The sequence below is a fragment of the Zonotrichia leucophrys genome, chromosome 5 (genome assembly GCF_028769735.1).
Source record: "Zonotrichia leucophrys gambelii isolate GWCS_2022_RI chromosome 5, RI_Zleu_2.0, whole genome shotgun sequence".
Lineage (NCBI taxonomy): Eukaryota > Metazoa > Chordata > Aves > Passeriformes > Passerellidae > Zonotrichia > Zonotrichia leucophrys.
Window position 1 is genome coordinate 43,602,062 of NC_088175.1, and position 23,948 is coordinate 43,626,009.

The following is a 23,948-nucleotide window of genomic DNA, read 5'->3' on the forward strand; positions in this document are numbered from 1 at the left end:
GACCCCCTCCGCAGCCGCGCCGGTCGGGAGCGCCACTCGGGGCCGTATTTATGGCCGAGCCCCCCGGCGCGGCGGGTCGGGACGGGGCGGGTCGGGGGGCGCGGCCGGGCGGGCCGGGGCGGCGGGGGGGCGCGGTGTCCCGCTGGGGCAGCGGCAGCCCGGGCGCTCGGATGCGCGCAGGGCTACATTTCCCCAGCTTGTTTTTTTCCTTTCTCAGCAGCCCGCCTTGCCGCCGAGCCAGGGAGAGCGGCCGCCCCGATGCCCGAAGGTGCCGAGTGCCGCTGGCCTCTCGCCTGGGGGGACAACGGCGCGCCCCGCTGTCCCCGCACACACCGGTGTGAGCTTCTTCCTCACAGGGAAACAGCTCCCAGCCCCTGGACAGATCTGTCCGCGGCCACAAGGGTAATTACTGCGGGGGCTCCCGGGGACACCGCGGGCAGCCGGGACCGTGCGGCACGGCGGGGAAGCGGGGACACCGCGGAGAGCCGGGAGGTGCCGGGCAGAGGAGGGAAGCGGGAACACCGGGGAGAGCCGGGAGGTGCGGGGCAGAGGAGGGAAGCGGGAACACCGGGGAGAGCCGGGACGTGCGGGGCAGGGGGAAGCGGGAACATCGGGGAGAGCCGGGACGTGCGGGGCAGGGGGAAGCGGGGACACCGCGGAGCGCGGGACGGGCAGGTGGCGGCCACCCGGTGGCGCTGCGGGTCTGTCCCAGCGGGAAGCGCCGCCGTGCCCAAGGTGAGCCAGCCTTCCTCCTTCGGGAATCCATCCCTGCGAACTCTGCCATTCCGAGTTTCCTCCTCCAGCTCTGTTCACCTTCACTCGAAAACATTGGGAGAGATGGATCGCACTCCGTGCCGCGGCGTTTTGCTGCGGTTGCGCTGCAGTTGGACGGCTCGTTCGATAAGGATTTATTTCTAGCAGTGGCAGAGTTTGGAGCTTGGGGAAGTGGGACGAGTTTTGGTAACGCCTGTCAAGGGTGCCAGACTTTTTACTCTGGCTTTTTTGCGTATCATTTGAGATGGGAAATTAGGTTCTTCTCAGTGGAATTCAGCAATTCAGCTGCGTGATTTCACTGACTTTGTGATTAAAAGAGTAGTGCATATATTTAATGTCCCACAAGCTAAAATTAATTTCTGTTCTGCAGTTATAAATGTTGGTGAAATTTCAGCTTGTTCAAAATGAGCAGCAGAGCTCTGTCTTCAGTGGGACAAGGGGCTGACTGACAGAATCGCAAAAGGTAAAAACATCCATCAATGATCAATTCCCAGTCCCTGTGACTTCTCAGATGGGCTGCCATGATGATGGCTTCTTTTGTTGTTACACGATTTGTTTTTGGTAAAATTTTTTGGCAAAAAATTCCTAATCTGCACTCCCCATTTTCTACTTACCTAAATATCTTTGAGTACGGACCAAGATGAGAACTGTGAGTTGCATTCTGTCAGTATCTCTAAAAGATAAGTTTTATTTAAAGATAAAACTATATGTAGAAATTCATTCTTTCAGTGTACTCAATGCTGAAAAGCAATATGTCCCAAGGAGGGAGATCAGCTACTGACCACCCCTACACATTTAGAAATGTATCTCCCTGCTGTGTCTGTCAAATTTGTGGAGACAGTTCAATGTTATTACAGATGTTCTTTGATCCAGAAGGAATAAAGATAGTTAATTTTAAATCTTTATTGAACAGCTAACAAAGTAAAATAATTTGTATTCAAAATAGTGCAAGGTACACAATAATGTAAAATAAATTTAAATGAGAAAGAGTTTTGTGCTGTAACAACTGAACATGTAAAATGGGATATCAAGGCTTTGTGCTGGCAGTGTAACCCACGCAAGACACTTAAACTATCTTCAGACCATTGGCTTAATTTTTGGAAAAAGGTAATATTAATTTTACTTAATATTTAGTCAGTATTGTAGCCTTTTCTGCCTCTGTGTGTTTGTAGTGTACATGTGGCCCCAGGAAAAGACACTCATGGACATGAGTGAGTAGGGGTTAGCTTGGGCAAAGTAGTAACAAACAGTGGGGCTTGGACAAGCACCACAGGGAGTTTGCCAGTAACTGCCCATGAATGTGGGCTCAAGTGCATTAATTCCTCCAAGTGAAAAGGTCAGGAGAAGGCTATGACCACAGAGTAAATTCCACACAGCAGTCTTCCAGTGAAGGTGCCCTTGAGGATGCTTCTTTGGGTTTGGACATGCTGATCTCCAGATGTCCCATCCAATCCTAACAATTCTGATTCTGTGGTTCCCTGCTGATGCCACCACTAACACACACTTTCCAGTCTCATTCCCAAAGACAGATTTGTCCAGAAAGATCTTGCCATCTACAATGAGGCCTGAAAAAATGTCCTTGCAAAGAACAAACCCTGAGAATGCTCTTCTGGGTTTTGTGTGGCCATAGTGGAGAGGATGAGGGACAGAATTATCTCCACTTGGAAACTTTTAAGGACATTGAGAGCAGGCAACCATAGGTGGTGCTTATGGCAAGCTTTTACAAGGATTCTGTTATTAAACCTCTTTGAAAGCCTCTGGGGCTGTAACTCATAATTTCAATTAAGATAGGTCTCTCCTGAGCTTCCAGTTTGGATACTATATTTAGGGTACTGGTGCTACACTAGCTATTCAGAGCTGTCCCAGGTTGTGTGATTGGATTGTTTGGGCACTGCTTTGGAAGTACAGATGCAGGGAGTGTGGCTCAACAAGCATTCAGCAGAAAAAGATAATTTGCAAAGTTTCTATAACAGCTGTTGCCCTTAACTTATTCTACATTCATCTTTGATATATTGTTTTTCAGGATGTGATTGGAAAGTAAGCTGGGAAGGCAGAAGCAGATTGTACTTCCTGCGTTGAGAAACATGGATAGACTCATCCTATGCACACCTGACAGGTATTGTTAATTTGAGACCACGCTCACGAGCGTGTGTGCCCTCTCTGCAGAAGCAGCATGGGGACAAGAAGAGCTTATTATCTACAGTAATGGATTGATTTCTCTTTTCTTTTTCAGAGGATAGAGGCTGGGGAAACAGCTGATTGTGAGTTTATCTGGAATTAACAGAACTGTCTTTAGAGGCAGAGGGCTCAGAACATGTTTGAGCAAAGGAAAAGGGAGAGAAAAAGACTTAAATTCTTAGAGTGTGTGGATACATTTGGTTAGAAGATGAACATGAGAAGTCTGAGAAACAGACATGGCACTACCTCATGGAAAAATTAGAGGCAAGTAAGTCTGGCTCTGAAAAATGTAAAAGTTGGGTTCTTTGTAATGTTGGACTTTGTTAAATGCTCTAAACCATCGAGGAAGCTGTAACTATGTTTCAGGTCATCACCTTTTAAAAAGTGAAGGTTGTTGAACAAGTAGGTCAAACATTACTAGTAGTACATGAAGTAGTTTTATACAGCACTAGTTTAGAATTCAGTTAGTAGCTTTGCTCTGGTCACACTTAGTGGGCTGTATTTTAATACTGAGGGGGAAGGATTCCATTGCTCTTATTCATGTTGAGTTGCAGTCACTGGAACTAATTGTTGAATAAGGTATGCTCAGCATGAGGATGGGTGATGGAATCTAGCCCAGATGGAAATATATTTTAGACTCCTGCTGTATTTGAGAGCAGCAATCTCAACACAGGCAAATCTAGCATGATTCTAAAAGTGCTTTGAGCTATTGCTGTGGCACATGGCAGTATTTTTATAAATGAATACAGAGGTTGTTTTAAAAGTGCTTGTGTTCCCCATCCCCACCCCAAAGTTCAACCACATTCACAGAAAAGACTGGGAAAACATCTGCATTGAAATTTTCTGTCCCGTGTTACAACACCAACAGAAGGTGAGCTTTGCAGAAATTGCTACTTAACTGTAGCTGTATCAGAGTTTACTAAAAATGTTTCATTTATGAAGTGCTTTAGAATAATGCAGTTTTCTGGCATTTATTTTCATTCTGTGCTTCATTCATGCACAACTTCCTCAGATGCAGAAAAATACTGGCCCAGTTTTGTATACATATGCAAAATCTCTTGGAGAATAATACCAGCATGCCTGGGTGGTGAATTGAGGAGCACTGGAGATACAGACATGGAAACTGCATTTATTTTCAAGCAAAACAGGAATATCAGCCAAAGTATTAAACAAAAGTGTGAGGCAATCTTCCAATGAATCAAATCCCAACTGCATAAAAGATGTATACAATGATAAAAAAAACCCTAACTGCAGGCAGCTGATCTAGCCAGTTGCTCTTCCTGGGTGACCTTAGGAGCCAGGGTACAGAATGAGGCACTCTGGTAGGGGACTAATGAGAGGAATTTGGACACCTCTGCACTTGAACCAAGCTGGCTAACACTGCCCTAATTGAAAGGCAAAACTAATGAGTAGCCGTTCTCTCTGATGCAATTCTAGTTAAGTGTGCTGTTTTTTCACTAGGATCTCATGCCCCTACTTGGGACCAAATAGGGAATGTAAGAAGTAGCAGGAGTGCCACAGTAATACCTTTAGTGAGCTAGCTGAGATAGGGCTCTGTATTAGAATTAAAGCAATCATGCTATGTTAAGTCTGGACAAGGAGCTACTCACTTTGGTGACACTTGCAAAATATGCCTTAGAACCTCTAAAGTTCCCATCTAATGAGAACTCCTAATTTCTCTCTCATCTGCTTTCTGAGGATGAGAAAAGCCAATTAGGCAATAACTACAAAGAAATCAGCACATTTTCTTATTCCCACTGTTGAGGAATGTTTGCATCCTTCATCCGGAAGTATACCACTAGAAATAGCTGATCAGTAAATGCATTAGGCTACTTATTTAAATGGCTACTATGATAGAAATAAGACAAAAAACACATTGTTTTTGAATGAGTCTTTTTTAAAAGTTCATTATTTTACCATACCTGTTAGTAATTTAGAATACTGAATAGTAAAATATTCAGTAATATAAAACTAAATATTTATATATTCAATAATATAAAACTAAATATTTGGATTTTCTGCCATGTAAAAGTTTCCTTGCACTAAAGGTGCAGTGATTTCTTTTTTATTTGTTTTAAAATTTATATATATATCTTAAAATAACTTGCACTAACTGATCCTATTAATCATTTAAGGGAAAGAAAAATCTTAAGAACTTTTGGCTTCTAGGAAGAATTGCATAGATAAATGTGACAATCTAGCTGGCAACCTTGCTATCATTTAAAGCAAACAGTGGTACGGGCTAGATTTGGAGCCGTGACTCAGCACAGGATGAGGGGATGGGGTGGAAAGCAGGAGGAGGGACAGAGCATTGTGTCTCCTGAGTTTTGGTCCCATCTCCACCCTCAGGACAGATTTGTCTGAGGAGCTGCCTTGTAGCTGCAGCAGCCTGAGCATTAAAGGCCCTCCCTGCCCTGCTTCACCTTTGCTGCTGTGCCATCGTTACACTGTGGCAGCATGGTGGTGCAGTGTATGGTTGCATAGATTGGCCCTACGCCATTTCTGTGCTGGGAGCATTCTCTCTGGGGTCTCTTCAGACCTTCTGCAGCTCCTGTGCACTGCTGGAGAGGCGGGCAGGGGCTGCAGTGATCACTGGACTCTGGCTCTATGCTGGTCCTGAACTCTTTCTGCAGCCGGTCCATAAAGTAGTCCCCAAGACTATTTCTGCCATCCTGGGAACAGTCAAGCCTGCGAGCATTGGTCAGCAGATCTCCCATCAGCTTGATCTTCTGGATTTTGGGCCCAATAAATTGTTTCTTGATAGTGCTTGCACTATGAGGGTCTGCATTTTCAACACTCAGGGCATAAAGCTCTTCAAAATACCGTAGCATAGTTTTCCATTGTACCATTGCTAGTTCCAGGGCCTTCATCAGACCAACTGCATAATCACAGTTTGGTTTCTGAAAACAAAGAGAATTGCATTTACTCAAAAGAACAGCTCATGCATCTGTATTCATCAATGGATTCCTGCAACTTAACCTGGTGCTCTGTAAAAGTTGTACTAGGATTTTGCAACAATTGCTTCCACTTTGGTACATCTATTGTTTTTTGCAGGCTTTAAACACAAGTGGCAGAATCCAAGCACTTCTTCAAGGAACAGAATTACATAGCAGCAGCTATGCCTGAAGAGGGTTCTTACACCAGGAAATCCAATCACAGAATGGTTGGGGTTGGAAGGGACCTTAAAATCATCTTGTCCCAACCCTTTGCCATATTCCACTAGACCAGGCTGCTCAAAGGCCCATCCAACCTGGCCTTGAACACTCCCAGGAATGGGGCATTCTCTACTACTTTGGGCAAATTTTTCTGGTGTGTTACCACCCTCACAGTGAAGAGGGACTTCCTAATATCTAGCCTAAATATCTGTCCTCTTTCAGTTAAAAATCATTATCCCTCATCTTAACACTGAGAGAGTCCTTCTTCCTCTTTCCTGTAGGCTCCCTTTAAGTACTGGAAGTCCTAAGCTCATCCTTAATGCGAACTGAGTGTTAAAAGAGATTTTAACAATATTCTTTTTAATTTCTACAGCTTAACTGCTATGATGGACAAAAGAGGAGCATTCTGCATTAACTAATTTGGTAGAAGAGAAGCAGCCTTTTGGTCTTAAACAAATGAGGTGGGTTATTTTTTTCCTGAAAACATTTGAGTTATTCCTTTGTACCTTTGCAAGCCCAAGTTAGATCTTAGACAGTTCAAATTCTGTTATGAGCTCTAATTTAGGAAATTAATTACTGCCCCAAGCTGGATGTTTCTCCTTCCTTACCACTCTTTTTAAATGCTAGTCATGTCTAAGCTTCCACTTAGGTTCAGTGTGAAGGAGACAAGTGGGCTGTTTCAGCACAATTTAAGGGGTCATAATCCATTACAGCATACTGGAAACAGCAGTGTCCAGCTGAGTAAAAGGAAAGGGGAAAACTGTTCATATTCTTTTGGGCTGGAAAGCAACCCCATAGAGTATGTGTGACAGTTTCTAGGCGTCACAATCAAGAACAAAACCATGTACACAAGTATGCCAAATAAATTATAACTGGAAATCTAATAATGGGTGAATGCAGAGATCTGAATTACCAACAATATAATTCACTAAGTTAAATGGATCATAGCTGCTTGAAAATTTGCTGACTACTACCCACCTGGATAGTTTTAGAGCAGTAATGGCCTCCTCTTTCCTGCTGATACTTCATCAGTGCCTCTGCAGCTTCTCTCTCTTCCAGAGCTTGATGCAGGAAGAACTTCGAAATATTTGGTAGAGCCACATGTGACTGATCAAAATATTCACCCTAAGGACACAAAACAAGAGTGTTAAGATCTGCCAGATACGGGACTCACCTGCAGCAGAATGTGGCTTTAACAGAACTTGGGAGATCCTTCCAATGGAAGGTATTTTGTTTACAAAGCACAATCACTTTGGAGACCTTGATCTGACTTCTACAATAAATGAAGTGAGTAGTTAGAGTATGAAATGAAAAATCTATACTTCTACTAGAACTCCTTCTATCCTTTAATATTGGTCAGGCAACTGTAGTAATGATGTTGCTCTTGCAGTAGCAGTTAAAAGATCTTCAGAATATTTTATTTATGAGTGGTTAGCATGTGTCTGTTTTGTAATTGTGTTCTGGGGAGGAGTTTTGTTTTGTTTTTTAAACTTACTGCCAGAATAGGGAACATAAAATTTATCCCTGCAGGCCTGCATTCCAGTCAAAAGTTAGCTTTCAAAGATATGAGAAAGATGAGGCAAATACAAGCACAACTTTAGATCTGTTTCTCAGTTTTATTATGGACAATGGTATTCCAAAATAATGGATACTGCTACTGAACTATACACCTTCAATATAATATATAACTCATGCCTGGGAAGGCATCTCAGGAAGAATATAAATCTGTTGGAGTGAGTCCAGAGGAGGGAAACAAAGTTATCAGAGGGATGGAGCACCTCTCTTGTGAGGAAAGGCTGGGAGAATTGGGTTTGTTCAGCCTGAAAAAGAGAAAGTTCTGGTGACCTAATTGTGTCCTTCTGGTACCAGAAGGGAGACTACAAGAAAGATGGAGAGGGAATTTTTATAAGAGCATGCAGTGACAGGACAAGGGGGAATGGCTTAAAACTGAAAGAGCAGGTTTGCATTAGGCATTTGGAAAAAACTCTTTACTCTGAGGATGGTGAGACACCAGAACAGGTTGCCTAGAGAAGCTGGCCCTGAGCAGGCTGGTCCTGGGAAAGGTGTCCCTGCACATGGCAGGGGGTTTGCAACCTGATGATCTTTAAGGTTCTTTCTAACCCAGGCCATTCTTTAATTTCAGAAATATTACAACCCTAAATCATCTGCTGGCCTTGTTCTGTATGAGAAAGTAACAACTTAAACCACTGCCATATTTAACCATGCTAACAGATCTAATAGGTCTTATATTTAGAATATTTTATCCATGGTATGGGTGTCTCGTAAAGAGAAGCATTACAGGGAGGTAGCAAATGAGTGCCAGCAGGTTACACGGTTGGAACACTGGTTCTGCACAGCTCTGATGGTGAAGACAATGACAGGCAGCAGCTGGGGCTATGCCAAGAACCAAACTGAGGGAGCTACAGCATCCTGATCTGCTGGTGCCCTGGTGTGCAGCACAGCACAGCTTCTGTCCCTTGGACACGTGTGTGCAGCACAGCACAGCTTCTGTCCCTTGGACATGCTCTGCACCACAGCACACATAACTGCACATCGAGCTGTTGGCTTACAGCCTGCCTAGGAGGGGCAAGCAACAAGTGTGTGCATTGCCTAAGTTCTGCTTCTGATTGTCTTCCCTGCTTTCCTCTACTACACTGCTTAAATAAGAAATACTTTCATTTCACCTATGTTCAGAAAGAAAATGAAGACATGTTAGGCACACAAGTTTATGTTTTTCTCTTATATTTTCAGGGCCTTCTTCAGATAACCTAAACCTGTGACACATATAGATGCATGCAACCATAAACCATTGAGGAGAAAGCACATACTGGAATGTTTTATTAAGAACATTCATTGCTTTATTTGCAGAAACCTTTTCCTCAAGTCACTCATTCCTGTTTCTGTTGACAGCACAGCCAAGATTGAATGTTTTATAAGTAGTTCCTCAATGAAAGTGTGCAGCACAACTTGGAGTTCAAGTTAACACATCTGCTTAACTGTTAAGGTAAGTCTTTTATGTCAATCATTCACTATTTAGGATGTTCACATTTCTAGGTTTATTTATCCACAGTCAATTTCTAACTGAGTTTTCTCCATCCCATCCAGCTGCCAATCACTACAACTTTTTTCTTCCAGAGGTTTAACAGATTTTACTGCCTACTTAAATTTTCATTGAACTTATACTTGATACCAAACTCAGTTGAAAGATCTTGGGGATATACTGAATATAGTTTGTGTTGCTTCCCCGTGGATGCTTGCCATCAGAAGTTCTGGCATTGATAATTTTGACTTTTCAAATTATTGGTCTCTGTTAAATTATATGTTTGCATTAACACTTGATATGTAGCCAGATATAATTCTTGCATGAATTTGACATGGTATCAGTGATACCTTTTATGATTTCATGTCCAAAGTTCGTTCCTGTGGAGCAAGAAACCCTAAGCCATCCACGATGTTCACAGACTATAGTTAACCACACACAACTATTCACAAAAGTTTGGGGAAAAACCCACTCAGATATACTCCAAAGCTGTTAGCATCCCTGTTCCTGTCCCTTCTCCCCGGGCAAAAGGCCCTCTGTGAATTACCCAAAACACAGGCGCGCTCGTTTGTTTCACAGCCCGCGCGTTACGGACCCTCCTCGTTGTTCCGCGGCCGTGCGGGCGCAGCGGCCGCCGCCGCCGGCGGGCCGGGCAGCCCGGAGAGCCTCCAAACCCCTGGGTCAGGACACAGGCCCCGCTGTGCCGTCCCTGCCCGCCTCTAAACCCTCCTCAGCCGGGTTCCGCACCCGCTCTCCCCTCGGCCGGTGGGCAGAGGGGCACACGCAGCCCGCCGTGCCCTCCCGCGGCCATGCGAGGCCCGCCGCCTTACCAGCGCCTGCAGGCAGTAGTGCAGCTCCAGCTGCGCGCCGGTGAGGCCGCAGAGCGCCTCCTCCACGGCGGGCGGGAAGCCGTGGCGGACGCGGCTGCCGGGCAGCGGGCGGTGCGCGGGGCAGGCGGGCAGCGTCACCCGCGGCCGCTTGGAGCGCGGCTCGGCCATGGCCGGCGCCGCCATGGAGCCGCCGCTGTGCCGCCGCCGTGCCGCCTGATATAGCCGGGCACCTGGGACACACCTTGCGCGCCGCCGCCTGCCCGCCCAGGGAGGAGGAGAGGATGTGGGTGTGCGGATGCGGGGGGGCCGACGGGGACTGCCGTGTGTGCAGGGCCCTGGGCAGGCGCGCCGGGAGCGCAGACAGCTCCGAACAGCACGGAGAACCCGCGGGTGCCCGCAAACAGCGTGAAGAATGAATCACTGACATAAAAGATTTACCTTAACAGCTAAGTAGATGTGTTAACTTGGCCTCTGCTTGAAGTCGTGCCGCACACTTGTGCTGAAGAAGTGGTTTTAAAAACATTGAATCTGACTATGACTGACTTGAGGAAAAATCTTCTTTATTAAAAATGTTCTTAATAAAACATTCCAGTATGTACTTTCTTTTCAGTGGTTTATGATTACACATATACATGTGTCACAGGTTTGGGATATCCCAAGATGGTCCTACAAACATAAAAGGAAAACATAAACTTGTGTGTTTGACATGTCTTCATTTTCTTTCCAAACAGAGCAACACAACTGAAGTGAAAGTATTTCCTATTTAAGCAGGATAATAGAAGAAAGGAGGGAAGACAATCAGAAGCAGAAGAACTTAGGAAATGCACACACTTGTTGCTTGCCCCTCCTAGGCAGGCTGTAAGCCAACAGCTCGATCAGCAGTTTTGTGTGCTGTGGTGCAGAGCATGTCCAAGGGACAGAAGCTGTGCTGTGTTGCACACACGTGTCCAAGGGACAGAAGCTGTGCTGTGCTGCACGCACATAGTCAGGGCACCAGCAGATCAGGATGCTGTAGCTCCTTCAGTTTGGTCCTTGGCAAAGTCCCAGCCGCTGCCTCTCATTCTCTTTGATATCAGAGCTATGCAGAGACAGTGTAACCTGCTGACTCCCCTTTGCTTCCTGTCTCTAATACATTGTCTATATGGGACAGCAAAACCATGGATAAAACTTTCCTAATGTAAGACCTGAGCCCTTTTCCAGGCAGTCACATTCAGTACCTCTGGTTCCAGCAGCAGCGTCTGAGAGTGTGACCAGGCTGGGCCGAGGCTGGAATGGCTGGTGAGAACATCTAGGCAGAGGCAATCCTGAGCTCTGAAAAGTCCTGGGAATTTAGCAATGTGTGCTTATGTCTTGGCTACAGGGTAAATTCTTTAGGTTTTTTGGTTTAGTGCTAAAAATGTTGGTGCTGAACTGGTCCTACCTATGCTTGTTAAACTATCTCCAGTATTTTAGTAACCAGTAACTCTCAGCTTGTACAGTAACTTCAAATACACGTTACTGATTTTTTCAACTGTTTTACCACGTGGATGGAGCTTGGCATTTCTTGAACATTTCTTTACCTTTAATAGATTCTGACCAGTGGAGGGAGAAGAAATATGAGTAATCTCAACACCCTTCGAAATCAATAATTTTCTCTTCGGTGACTTTGTTTAGTAAGCTCGATGTTATGTGCTGTTTTGTGGAATATTTTTGTAGCAGACCACTCCCCCACCAGCCCAGGATGCTAAGGGCAGAATCGTTTTCCATTGCCTGTTTTAATTGTTATTGGATCTGACTGCCTAGAGCCCAGCATGCATCATCTGACAGTAGTCATGTAGAGATATGAGAACATTGCTCATGAGAAACTTAAATAATCCTTGTTCACTGCCTCCATCTCATATGCTATTCAGTCCTCTTTGTTTGCTGTAATTATCATAATTATCCATTTTTTTAGTTCTGATTCTTCATGTTGCAGTTAAATTAGGAGTTTCACTTTAAAAATCAAACAGCATTTAAGCATTTGGGTAAAATTTCTTGTGAGTAATAACTGTAATGTTTGCAAGCCTAAAATAAGTACCCAAAGTCATTAAATGAGCAATGTATGACCTTATTCTGAAGTTCTCAGTAGGCATCCTCTTCTTCACTGTAGCACTAGGGACTTTTGCTAGAAGGATATATCTCTATCAGCTACCTTTTAGCTCCTTCCATTCCAGCTGTCCTTGTTTTGGCCTGTAAAGTAGTTGGCCTGTAAAGTAGTTGCTAGTGTTTTATTATTCCAGAATAATCCCTTGATTCCCTCAGAGGAGGAGGAAGAGGAGCAAGTGTGGTGCCTCCATGTGCGTACGCATTGACATCTCAACCTAAACTGGTACTTTATGGCCTCCTTTCTTGAAATAACTTGAAGTGTGAAATAACAATAACAAGCAAGTTAGCCAGTGTCCCCATGGAAAAGTTCGTAGTTGTATTTAGTTAATTGGGCATTTATTATGATAATTTCTGAGCATATCATCTAATAGAGGTTTGTCTCTGTGTTAATGGGCTTTGGAGCCTTGGAAAACATTATTAAGTATCCCATTTCAGTGATGGACAGCTAAGAGACAAGGGCAGTTCTAAAGGCCATCTGTGGTGCATGGAACTGATCTGAAAACTGACTGTAAAATTCTTTATACTCCATGTGTTCATTTTATAAGAACACCATTCGGTTTATTTTGCTTTGTACTTCATAGAACTAAAGGAAATACACACCATTTGCATGGTTATCAATTGTATTATGGAAAAATTCCATGACAAAGTAATATAGGCATTCTTGCTACATAGCATGAGGTATGCTATTTGTATCTGGACTAGGGAAGGTATCATCTGCTCCAAAAGCTTGTGACCTCAGGAAATGCAGCATTCCAGGGAGCTGGCACTTTGTTCAGTTTCTTAGTTATGACTTTTCAGCACACAATCACAGAATATTCTGAGTTGGAAGGGACCCACAAGGATCATCAGAGGGTTGGTTACAGGCACATGCCTTGATGAAAGGTATCTTTTTATTTTTATCATTTGGCATGATTTTGGTACAACATATTTTAAAGTGTGTTGAAAGTATATGGCAGAGGGGGAAGCCAAAACACCCCAGTGTGGTATATAGAACAACAATTAAAATTCCATCAATATAGGCTCTCTTACACATAAATCCATACCTTCTCTGCTCCTCCCCACTCCTTTTCCTATTTATTCTTCGGCAGAGTGCAGTAGAATGATTGTATGTGTCAGTGGGCTTTGCAAATATTTAGTTGTATTTGGCCATTTTCTACCCTAAATCCCTCATTTAAAGCTAGATTCTTTTGGCTGCACTTTGTGATCTGGAGTTAGTATTGTTTATTCTTTCACCACAGGTAGTAAGAGTTGTGGCTGTTGCTTCTCTGCAGCTACCTTCTGTTTGCTTCTTTCTAGCTGTGATGGGTTTTTCATGTGCTTTGCAAATAGTCTATCTAATGCTGCCAGTTTTCTCTCATTCAGTGCCTATCAATAGCCTTGATGGTAACAGAGGGCTGTGTGAGGAAAAAGTAGAAAACAAATAAATGTACAATATGTATGCTTGTGAATTGGCCTTCTTCATTCATCATTTTGTTTTGTAATTAGGTGAAACCAAAGCTCTCTGGCAGGAAATTAGGAATGATTCATATGAACACCCATGAATTCATGATTGCTTTTATTGGATTAGAAGTCCTTTAACCATTTTTCTTACACTTTTTTAATCTCAACAGGTGCTTCATCTCACTACTTTTTTCTCTTGTTTACTTTGTTTATCCATGGAGGAAGAGCCAGCAAGATTTCTGAGTTGTTTTGTTGCCTTTTTGCACTCTATGACTCATAAAGCTAAAAAAGAAGCCTGAAATTTGGGTTGGTACTACGTAAGTAAGCATAGCAAAATAACCTCTTTTAACTGACTTTTACTGAAAGTGGTCATCAGCAAAACATGAGATGGCCCTGGAGAGGCAGCAGTGTTGTGACCAAGCTGCAACATGGATATTCTGGAAAATATTTTTTGTCTCTTTGTCACTGACCAAGTGGAAAGCACCAGTTTGCTATAGTGCTCTGAAATCAGCATGTTTTAGTTATACAAGAGAGGGATTGCTCAAAAATAAAGCCTAGTCTCTTTGAAGTCAATCTCTTGTTGCTGTCAAACACAACAGACAGAAGCCTGTATTTTGGGTTTATAAGTACTGAAAATTACTGTGCTGTGCCAGATCTGCACGTTTTTTGCATATATTCAGTTTAATAAAATGAGGTACCATAATGAAATTCTGTTTGAAAAATACTTGGATTAACTTTTTTAATTTTGGAAATAATTTTTAAATGCCTTTTTTTTGACACTCACTTCAAGTACTCCAAACCTTAGTTTTCATTTGATTTCCTTTTCTAGAGTCCCAAAAATTTCTTCTGTCATTGAGATTTTTGTGTTTGCCAAACATCCATTATTGCAGTGTTTGAAGCCAGATGAGGTGTTTGAGGATGTTCTCATCCCTGGGACCAGCCACATCATTTATGCCTTGAGTTTTTTCAAACCTTGCTTCAGTAGCTCGATAATGTTGCAACATTTTTCATTCTGTTGCAACTTTTATCTCAGACACTTTGTTTCCATAGGCTTCCCAGGCCCAAGAGTGCACGGCGCAGATATTGAGATGCTGGCTCATTGCCTCTCTTCCTCGGCAAATGAGTTCTTCCTTGAGGAACTTTCTGAATGCTGGATAACATTGTGATAGATATAGAATTCTTTGAAACTTCACTGATTGAAATCTGTCCTTCAAACAGAATGTGTCCAGAGCTGACAGGCAGATCTCTGCTATGTCTAAAGCTAACATAAGAGACAAGCTTGTAGTAGTGTCTGAAATGCAAGCCAAGCTTATCTTAAGCCTTGTGTCACAGAATGCATATAGGAGGGTTTTCTAATCCGTGCTGTTTTTTTCTCTGCAGTATTTAAGTTAGATTATCTGCAGTTAATGCTTGCTGCTACCATGGGACCCTTCCAGAAGCAGAATTTGGAGATGGACAGCCTCTGTTGCTTCTCATCTGGGAGCTGCTCTGGGGCTTTGGTGTACAGGGCACATCCTGCCTGAGTACCACCAGCCCTCAGCCTCCTGCTGGTCTCCAGGTGCCCCTCCTTTCTTCTCTTTCTGCCTGGGGGCTCTCTCCCACTGCTGCACAGCCACAGTGCTCAGACAGCCTCATCCTCTCCCTTTCCTCTACTCTCCCTTCCCTGGACCTGGGGGAAAATTCTGTTCTAAGAGGAGATTTGGGGTCTGTGTGTAGCTCTGCAGTCAAGCCTAGAAGATGTAAGTGCATCTCAGGTGCATTGACAGACTCTTGCTGTGACTGTTGTTGTGCCCCAGCCCAGTTAGCATTTGCCACCTTCATCTTTCCCATAGCATCTCAAGCCCAGCTGCACATGGCTGTGTTTGTGTGACTGCCTACATGTGTGGGGCTGCAGGTCAAACTGGGCTGTGACCACTGGTTAACTCATGTCTAGAAGCTGTGGGCCCCTATTTTCTCTTAAGCACTTACCACTCTCTCTGCAATTTTGGGTGTTGATAAGTCACCTACACTGAGTTGTTCACCGTTGTCTTTTCTCCCCATATTCACGGCATCATTTCCTGTCCTGACTCACCTTACCAGCTCACCATGTCTGTAGGAGCCCAGGCTCTGGCAGCACTGAGGAAGGCCATGGCTGGGGCTGGGCAGAGGCAGCAGGGAGAACTGGAGCCCAGGGGCAGTCAGTGCTCCCAGCCTGGCTGCAGAGCACTGGCAGCCTGGCTAAGGAAGCTCCAGCCTGGCCAGCAGCATTGGCTCTTCCATCTCCATTTCTGCTCTCATAAATACACTTGAGTTTTAACTGGACTGTTCATTTCAAGTGCTACTGGCTGATACTACCCCTTTGGTTTTTCTAAAGAGGCTGTGCTTAGGAGTAAGTTTCTATAAATTGGCAGGGTTCTTCTGCCTCTGAGATTCTGCAATTGTTATTTCAGGTCACATTTATAAAAAAAATAGGCCAGCAAATGTAAGGCTCATCCATGTAATCTGTCTATAGCATATCATAAATTCAGTCAGTAATTGCAGGTGGAAGGCAAAGGGCCTCAGCACTGGAGCATATTTAAGGGGATTCTGAGGAATTTCTGAAAACATGAGGCTTCCCTCAGGCAATGTGTTGCATAAGGGAGTTGTGCAATGCCAAGCTGCCTAAAGTCTGTCATAATTTGTCTGCTTTGTGTACTTGCCTTTCTAGTCTAACTTCCTTTCCACAGCTGTGGGTTAGCATTTGTACTTAGTCTTGGTAAATGAGAAAATAAGACTTGACACATTGAAAAAGGCAGAGCCTTTTTTTGTGTGTGTGCAGCCTGTGCCACCTGAAATCAGTGACCAGGTAATGCCTTCCAGGCAGTGTCAACTTCAGGAGGTGCAGCCAATGCTCCAGGTGGCCCTTGAGGGGACATCAGGCCTCTTTGAGGTCTGTATGAGCAGGTGCACTTTGTACATACTCAGAATATCTGGGTAAGAAGAAGTAAGCTGTGGGCAAGGGATGAAGGTCCAGAAACCATTTATTGTCTTGCTGCTGTATGCTACTGATAATCAATGTTCATAGGGTCCCTGCTAGTACCAGGAGCACCTTATTCTGAAGTACAGGGACTCCTGGGAGTTAAACTGGTTTGACTGATGCCATTTGCTACTTGGCTTTAGAGAGAAGAAATTAAAGCCACAGTTGTGGTAAGAGGAGTGTCAAATGTTTGTAGATGAAGAGGAAATGATTCTGAATGTTTTTGGCTTTTGTAATCACCAAAAAAAAACAAATCATAATTTTTGTAAAAGAATCCTTTCCAGGTCTTGGTGAAACTGCTTGAGAAAAAAGAGATTTGAAATTTTAATGTGAACATTCATCGGCAATATATTTGTTTTAAATTTTGAAATAAGATGGAACCTGTGATGGTGAATCAGGCAAAGCAGAAGTGGATAATTTCACTCAAACATCATGGACCTTAAAGGCAATGCTAAACTCCAATGAAGTAATTTCTCCTCTAGTTCAGTCACAAATGGCCCTTTATTGCTGCTTTTTGGTAAAACATGTCTTTTAGACCATCTTCATTATTTTAGTGTTGTGATTTTCCTGGGGTATGTCTTTGCCTATCATCTTCTGCCTAATTCCATTTTAATGGCTTTAAATGCATTTTTACACCTTACTATGATAGGTAGTATCGCAGATTGTAGTAAGTTTGTGGCAGTATGTCCCAGACAAAATCTTCTCTGCCAATCTGCAAGGATCAAACAATTTGGTTTTTTTCAATTTCAGTGTCTTTTTGCTGAGCATTTGTTGAATTTTGAATTGAACATTCTCCTGATTTCACTGGAATTAAAAGGTAGAACTCAGAGTATGTTTGGCTCCTGTCACTTAAAGCAGTCAGCACCGTTAACTGGTAATCTTGGTAAGTTCATTATTCTGATCTTTAGCACACAGTGGCATTATCCACAGTGATGCAGTGAAATGCTTTACTTTTTGATTTTTAAACCACTCCAGTTGCTATCACTTTTTTTTTTGGTTTTTTTTTTGGTTTTTTTTTTAAAGAATTTAGAATTTACTGGGCTGAGTATTTACAAATTTCACAGAACATTTTGTTCTCTGATTTAAATCCTGCATACCAAGTGCCTGCCTGGGGCAAAGACAAAAAAAAAGTTAGCTTTGATACTCTAAAACTGGTTGAATAAATCCTGTGCAGCTGGCCTGCGTGAAATGTGCCCAGTGACAGCAAGCGGCAGTGAGGATTCAGAGGGATAGGGAGAGCTCTGTGCTGTCAGATGTTACAGTGTTTTATTGCTTTGCCTGGGAATGGCAGGAATGTGTAGGTATCTCTACTGCTCAGTATAAGGGTGCAGAGTGGTTCCCTCAGGCATGTACGTGGACCAAACTGCTGCACAAGTGTGCAAGGTTGCCTTCTGCGTGTGCTTGTACATGTTCTGGTGTTTTCCAACTTTGGAACTGTGGTTAAAGCCTTAAAGAGAATGTGTGAGTCTGCAGCAGCTGAGAATACATTTCCAGCGCTGGAGGTTCCCATATGGTTTTCTGTCTGTCCCATCCTTGGTGAGGAATTGTCTGACCTGTACTGTTGTGTTCATCAGGGGAAATTCTTGGAGATTTGTTAAAATGTTCAAGCCAATGCAGTGCAGGTTACACTTGTCTGTACTTGTGGGTGAGATGTCAGGGACTATTATGGATTGGAGAGTGTTTTTTCTGCCTGTGCTGTTCTCACTACCAACTGTGTCTCATCACTTTGCTTCTCTTTGTAATATAACCCAGATGAGACCTGGTCCGAGAGAAAAGTGGCTTAAATCTGAATCTTGAAAAGTCAAGAATTAAAAGATGCATAGCTCAGGAAAATAAATTTTGGAATACAAAGTTATGATGGCTCTGACTGCAACTTGCAGTAAGGTCATGTTTTCCTCTGATAGTGCATCAACAAGAATTTGGAAATCCTGCTTTTACTCGTGTGATGTGAGCAGAGTGCTTTCAACCATGCTCTGCAATGCCATATCTGTGAATTCAGCTCCATTCTCAGGCTCCAGAGAGCTTCCAGGTTCTCCAAAGAAGCACAAGAGTAACTGCAATGATTGAGACCAGATTTTCAGAACTGGCCTCTGGAGCTCAGAATAGCAGTACTCAGAAAAGAAGGAAACATAGAGAGACTTTCATTAGTTCAGGTGTTTATCAGAAATACACTGAGAGGGACTTTAAAAAGAGATTTATATGTATTGGATGGTAAACAAATTTCCAGCAAAATGAAAATGAGGTAAGAATAAAACTTGCCTCGGAGACAGTTTGGCCAATAGTTTCCGACAGGTTTGTTTGTTTGTTTGTTTTCTCTTCCTGCATAATTTGTAGAGATCCTACATTGAAATTATGCTCTGTCCTACAGGGACCCCTGGCTTGAGCAAGTGCATGACAATTCTTAGGATGCCTGTGCTGAAAGTCTTCTCTTAGTGGACCTTGATGGGTTTGGTTTCATTTGCTCCAGAATGGATTGCCCTTGTTGCTGTTGCTGCAGGCTCATGATCTAGACTCAGCCCCAGGACTCAAGCAGGGTTGAAGGACACATGGTAAGATTGTGTTACCTGTGCTCAGGAGGATGGTGAAATCTGGGATATGTAGCTTGTGAATTTCACCTGTCTGGTCTGAAGCAAGGGACAGGAAATTTCTGTATTGATGGAAGAGCAATGGAGAGCAAGGAGAGGAGGTAAAAAATCCTTAGAAAAACTAGCAACAGAAGAGAAGCAGCACTGAGAGTGAGCCAAAGCTTCTGGTTGTGTATGTGAGCATTACTCATATAACTTCAAGAGGGTACATGCTTTAACTGAGCATGTACCAGCTGAGGACTTGGCCCATAATGTCCTTTATAAAGCTCTGGTTCCTCCCCAAATAGTTTTTCCCTTCCTCTTCAAAGGGCACCTGTTGTTGGTGGAGTTGGTGATGATACTGGATTAGTGCACATGCAGTCAGCCTGCTTGGCCTCGGCCCTTTGGACCCAAAATGAACTCCAGCTGCTGCTGCCCAGAGCAGGTGCTTCATCCAGCCTGAGCAGCTGTTTGAATGCACACTGTCATGGCCAAGAGGAGGGGGAGGTCCCTGGAGGACCCAGAGGAAAGACTGATCAGCAGCAAGCAAGGAACAGGGGAGTGTGCCATGGAGACCTGGGTTTTATACCCAGCAGACAAAAATTGTTCTAGCATTTCCTTGTGGAAATAGAGAACAGTGGCTGTCACTCTGTATCCACAGAGCTTGCCCAGTACCATGATGGATTATAGTTCCCAAAAAGAGGCTGAGGGACCACTAAAGACCAGCAGGGCTGGTTGTAGTCACTGGTTTAAGGCTCCAGTAGTGGCCCAGCAGAAGTAAGATTGGGCATAGAACAGCGCACAGGCTAATGGCCTGCTACCTGTGAGAGCCTGGGCTTCACACTCACACTGCTAGAGGAAGGGAAACAAAAGCAGAGATAATCTCGAGTGTGAAGCAGCTACAGGGAACAGAGGCAGAGAGGATGACCTGGGGGTATATGGAGATGTGATGGTTGGGAGTTTGAGGTCAGAGTTTGAGCATGGGGCACAGATAGTTTGTGTCAGAGAAAGCAGCAGCAGCCCATGATTAGAGTGACAGGGACAGGACAAGGATGCAGGTTTTTTGGAGTAAAGGAATCACAACCTTTGAAGGGATGAGGGCAGCTTTGAGACCTACAGCAAGAGGTAGTGGGGAGTATACCTTGCAGAGCAGGGAGTCTCACAGGATAAGCTGTTCAAAGTAATTTCCATCACTGGCGTCACAAACTGCCCTTTCCAAGTCCCTTACAGCATTCCTTCAATTTATTCCCCTTCAACTCTTGTCACTAGCAGTGGTTCCCATGCAGTCCTGCACTGTCAGATTATTCCCATGCTGTTAGCAACAGTGCTCCTGGCCTCCTTTTCCAGGAGCATGCACACTCTGGTTCTGTCTGCATATGTCACTGTTGGCATTAACACCAAGTTTAACGTGACTCCTCAAGTCCCATCCTCTTACCTGTATTCATTGAAGTTACCAGAGTCCTTCCACTTCCTCTGATAGGCTCACTTTGTGTCCTGTCCTGTGGGTGATTTTTGTCATATCCCATCAGCCACACTTTTCATTCAGACATTTTCATTGATTGCTCAGCCAGGTTTCCACTGAACCTCCATAAGGAGGGCTAAATGCTAAGCAAGGATACTTCCTTGTACAGCTGCAAAAGGATTATTCAGGCCAGATTTCATTACAGCATAGCCTAAGAGTAGGAGAAAACATGAATATCAGAGGCCTCTCTTTGTCAGGAAATGGGATTTCCGCAGGTGCTTGGTTGTAAATGCTTTGCATGCTTCTAAGGCTTGGCCCATGGCATTGCTGAATCCTGATTCAGGATGCAAGAATGTCTCATGACCCCTGCCATGAAAACTGGTGTCTGGCCATGTTTGGAAATCAGCCGTCGATGATGACAGTAGATGAGTATGGGTGAAATGAGCAGCTTGGCTTCCACACTAAGCAAGACTTGTTAAACATTGTAAATACAGATGTCCAATTCATATTTTGAATAATGAATATTATGAACTTTTCTCTAGCAAGTGGTAAGAAGCTGGATCATCTTTCTTCATCTGCTCACTGCCTTCACAGGCTTTGCAAGTGTGACAAAGTATTTCATCCCTTTACAGGATTAGGTAAGATTGGTAACCATTAATTCATGGGTACAGTTGCACAGAAATAGTCTAGATAGCCAAATATATAGACTTAAAGTTACCTGTGTGGTGGCAGGGAAGTTGTTTCCATTTTGGTTTATTTGTTTCGTGGGTTGGTAAGGTTATGCAGCTGACTTTGGTTGTTTATTCTTTTGGATGAAAATCTGCAGCTGTACAGGCCTGTACAATTTCTGTCCCAATGTAGCTCTTCCATCAGGTATTCCTGCTATTTGGTTTGCTTCTAGGAATTAAGGAATTGGACAAATAGTACCAGAAACTCTACATGAATGAAATTCTCAAGGCTGTTAAGGAAAGAGATGTGTCAGGAGTAGGGTGTTTCTGTGTTCTGTTCTCACATCCCTTGCACATCCACTGTTATATGTGGAAAAAACCACAACTGTTAGCAGTGTGTGGTGTAGCTCTGTGCCAGGGGAGCTGTCCTCTGATGCTCCTGTGGATGTACCAGCAATAGTTCTGTTCTGTCTCCTTACCTGTCTGATAGCATGGCTGGCTTATACCCACACCCCTGATCACCTGGCAGCTGCTCCCCTGCCTCCTTCCTCTGCCCTTCTCTTCCTCAGCTTCCTTGAGCTTAAGATGAATGAAAGTGCAGCTTTTCAAATCTTGGTGAATTCTTCTAAAACCCAAACCAAATGCCATTTTCAGAGTGGCCCTGTATTTAAGAGGGGCAGCGCATTTAATTTGGTATTCCAGAGGTTTTTAACAACCTACTTGTAGATAGAAATTTTTTGAACATCTGTCTTTTGCTGGTTAAGATGTAATTAGGTACCAAGGATTGAAACCATCCTAAAGGATGTGTGGTAATGCCCAGTGTCCTGTCTGATGAGGAACAATGGAGTGAAACAATTTGGGTGTGGTAGATCATAATTTACTAACTGCTGGATTAAGACTAAGGAAATAAAGAGCTTGTTAGCAGGCCTCCACATTTGGGGGATCTGGAGAGCAAAGAGGTTTGCTTTATATGAGGCCCATGTTATGCTGTACAGGAATTCCCAGTTCAGGGTCAAAAATACTGAGAGGGCCCTTTCACCAGAGAGCTGACAATGAGCTTGCTGCCAGCAGGAAAAACAGCCTTTAAGTGGTGAGTGAACAGGGTGTCAGCAATGGACCTGGAGAGAGGGGCAGCACACAGTCAGAGCCAGTGACATTCTTCACACCTGCTGTGGGGCATAACAGTAGCTGGCTGCCTCAGCCCGTGGCACTACAAGCAGAGCATTGTGCTGTGACACAGCCTGGACAGCGATTGAATTACACACCGATTAGGTCTTCGCCTTCTCCCTGTCACTGTGGACAATGGAGAATCACAGAAGTGGACATGAGAGCTTTAGCAGGCCTTGTGCTCTCCAGCAGAGGAGGATTAGTTTGTAAATGGTAAATTGTGTTGGGGCCAAGAGTCGTAAAACTGAACTCTTGCCCTGCTGCTGCCTCAAAGGCACAGGCTCTGCAGAACAGTGCTTCTCCCCCCTTCTGCTAAATCTGTGATCAGGGGAGGGCTGGACATGTGGTGGAATCTGCTCCTCCTTTCCTCTGCCAAAGAAGGGAGAAGAAACTGGTACATTGGTACAAATTTTGCTCCTCACCATCTCTTACCATGTTTTCTAAGGAAGGGTGTGGGGTAAATTAATCAGTCTTCTGCCATTTCCACAGGATGCGGATTTGCCTCTCCCCGAGGTGCTGCTGGCTGGGTCACTGCCTGCTGGAGGGTGTCTCTAATACCTGACTTAACCTGAAGCATGCACTTCCTCAGGAGGTCTGCAGCAGGGCTGGAGGACTGCAAACACTGCATCCCTTCCCTCCTGGCAGCTGCTGCCACATGACTGCAGTGCCTGTGCTGTGCTCTCAGCTCCCTCCCCATGAAAAGTTCCTCCTGGTGGTTTGTAAGGAGCTGCCTTGGAGCAGGCTTTGCTTTTGGTAGCAGTATCCCTTGTTGCCATGTCATTCATGAAGAAGATGACTTTATCCTTGCCTTTATTCCACTGGGACCAGCTGCTCTACCCACAGGCACCAAAAGTGACAAATCTGCCATAACCTTTTTTAATTTTCAATTGAAACTCTACATTACGTGAACTTCTTGGGGTTTTTTTGAGAGGTAAAGACATTTTTTTCTTTTTTCTTTTAGAAACAACACCAAAAAACCCCCCATACACCACAGCCCAACAAACCCAAAGCTAACAGAAAAAAAAAATCAAAACCCACACATTGAACCCAAGTTGGAGAAACAACTGCATTGTGTGACTGATACAGTCCATGGGAGTACAAAGCATTCCAGTCTGATCTTGCACATCCACTCCCTGCACCTATTAATAGCTTTTAGGCATGGGCATAGAGATGGAGATGGGCAAGAGTAGTTTGTCATGCAGACATTTATCTGGGATCTATTTTCTAGAGCTAAAGATTTCAGTGTGATAAAATGGACATTTTAAAGCATTGGGGGAGATAAGGGGGGATGTAACTGCCCTTAAACTGAGGTTGGATTAGGCAGTCTCATATCTTGGAGTCTGCCAGTGAATAGCAAAGTATATGAGCAATGGAAATATGTCCTTCTTAATCTGTAAAAAGAAAAGGACTGTTTTGAAAATCCATCAATCTTTCAAATCATCTTAAGGCATATTGATCCTGAATCATCACAGGGGAATTCAATTCAGGGGTGTTCTTGTTAGTGATCTAAAAATAAAAATGTGGTCGAATACATGCAAAACTGTATCTTAT

The 23,948-nt window shown here is 43.9% G+C and overlaps 1 protein-coding gene and 3 long non-coding RNA genes across 5 annotated transcripts in view; 3 read left to right on the forward strand and 1 right to left on the reverse strand.

The window, feature by feature from the left end:
• Nucleotides 1-6,542, forward strand: part of LOC135448680 (uncharacterized) — a 6,775-nt gene extending 233 nt beyond the window's left edge. The window contains exons 2-6 of the long non-coding RNA XR_010440556.1: nucleotides 218-402; nucleotides 1,145-1,237; nucleotides 2,798-2,890; nucleotides 3,008-3,220; nucleotides 6,481-6,542. This is a non-coding gene — a long non-coding RNA (uncharacterized LOC135448680). The remainder of the gene's footprint in view (nucleotides 1-217; nucleotides 403-1,144; nucleotides 1,238-2,797; nucleotides 2,891-3,007; nucleotides 3,221-6,480) is intronic.
• LOC135448677 (ferritin light chain-like) lies at nucleotides 3,992-10,162 on the reverse strand. Its single transcript, XM_064714899.1, has 3 exons — nucleotides 9,978-10,162; nucleotides 7,086-7,232; nucleotides 3,992-5,852 (listed from the first exon to the last, which is right to left on the reverse strand). Exons 1-3 carry the CDS (start codon nucleotides 10,158-10,160, stop codon nucleotides 5,349-5,351), a joined length of 834 nt encoding a protein of 277 aa, XP_064570969.1. The 5' UTR covers nucleotides 10,161-10,162; the 3' UTR covers nucleotides 3,992-5,348.
• The window catches only part of LOC135448681 (uncharacterized), a 30,035-nt gene continuing 13,240 nt past the window's right edge, over nucleotides 7,154-23,948 (forward strand). Inside the window, exon 1 of one of the 2 annotated variants that reach the window (XR_010440558.1) lies at nucleotides 7,154-7,394. This is a non-coding gene — a long non-coding RNA (uncharacterized LOC135448681). Of the gene's footprint in view, nucleotides 7,395-9,023; nucleotides 9,112-23,948 lie in introns of those variants that run through there. The other variant, XR_010440557.1, reaches the window with a different exon arrangement.
• LOC135448682 (uncharacterized) lies at nucleotides 18,942-23,879 on the forward strand. Its single transcript, XR_010440559.1, has 3 exons — nucleotides 18,942-19,085; nucleotides 21,105-21,200; nucleotides 22,887-23,879. It is a non-coding gene; the product is annotated as an uncharacterized LOC135448682 (long non-coding RNA).

Excerpts from the sequence above, each read along its gene's own strand:
- LOC135448677 (XM_064714899.1), bottom strand. The coding sequence starts at position 10,160 with ATGGCGGCGCCGGCCATGGCCGAGCCGCGCTCCAAGCGGCCGCGGGTG. Across the intron at positions 7,233-9,977 it reads ACTACTGCCTGCAGGCGCTG|GGTGAATATTTTGATCAGTC; the intron begins GTAAGGCGGCGG and ends TTGTGTCCTTAG. Across the intron at positions 5,853-7,085 it reads ACTGCTCTAAAACTATCCAG|AAACCAAACTGTGATTATGC; the intron begins GTGGGTAGTAGT and ends CTTTGTTTTCAG.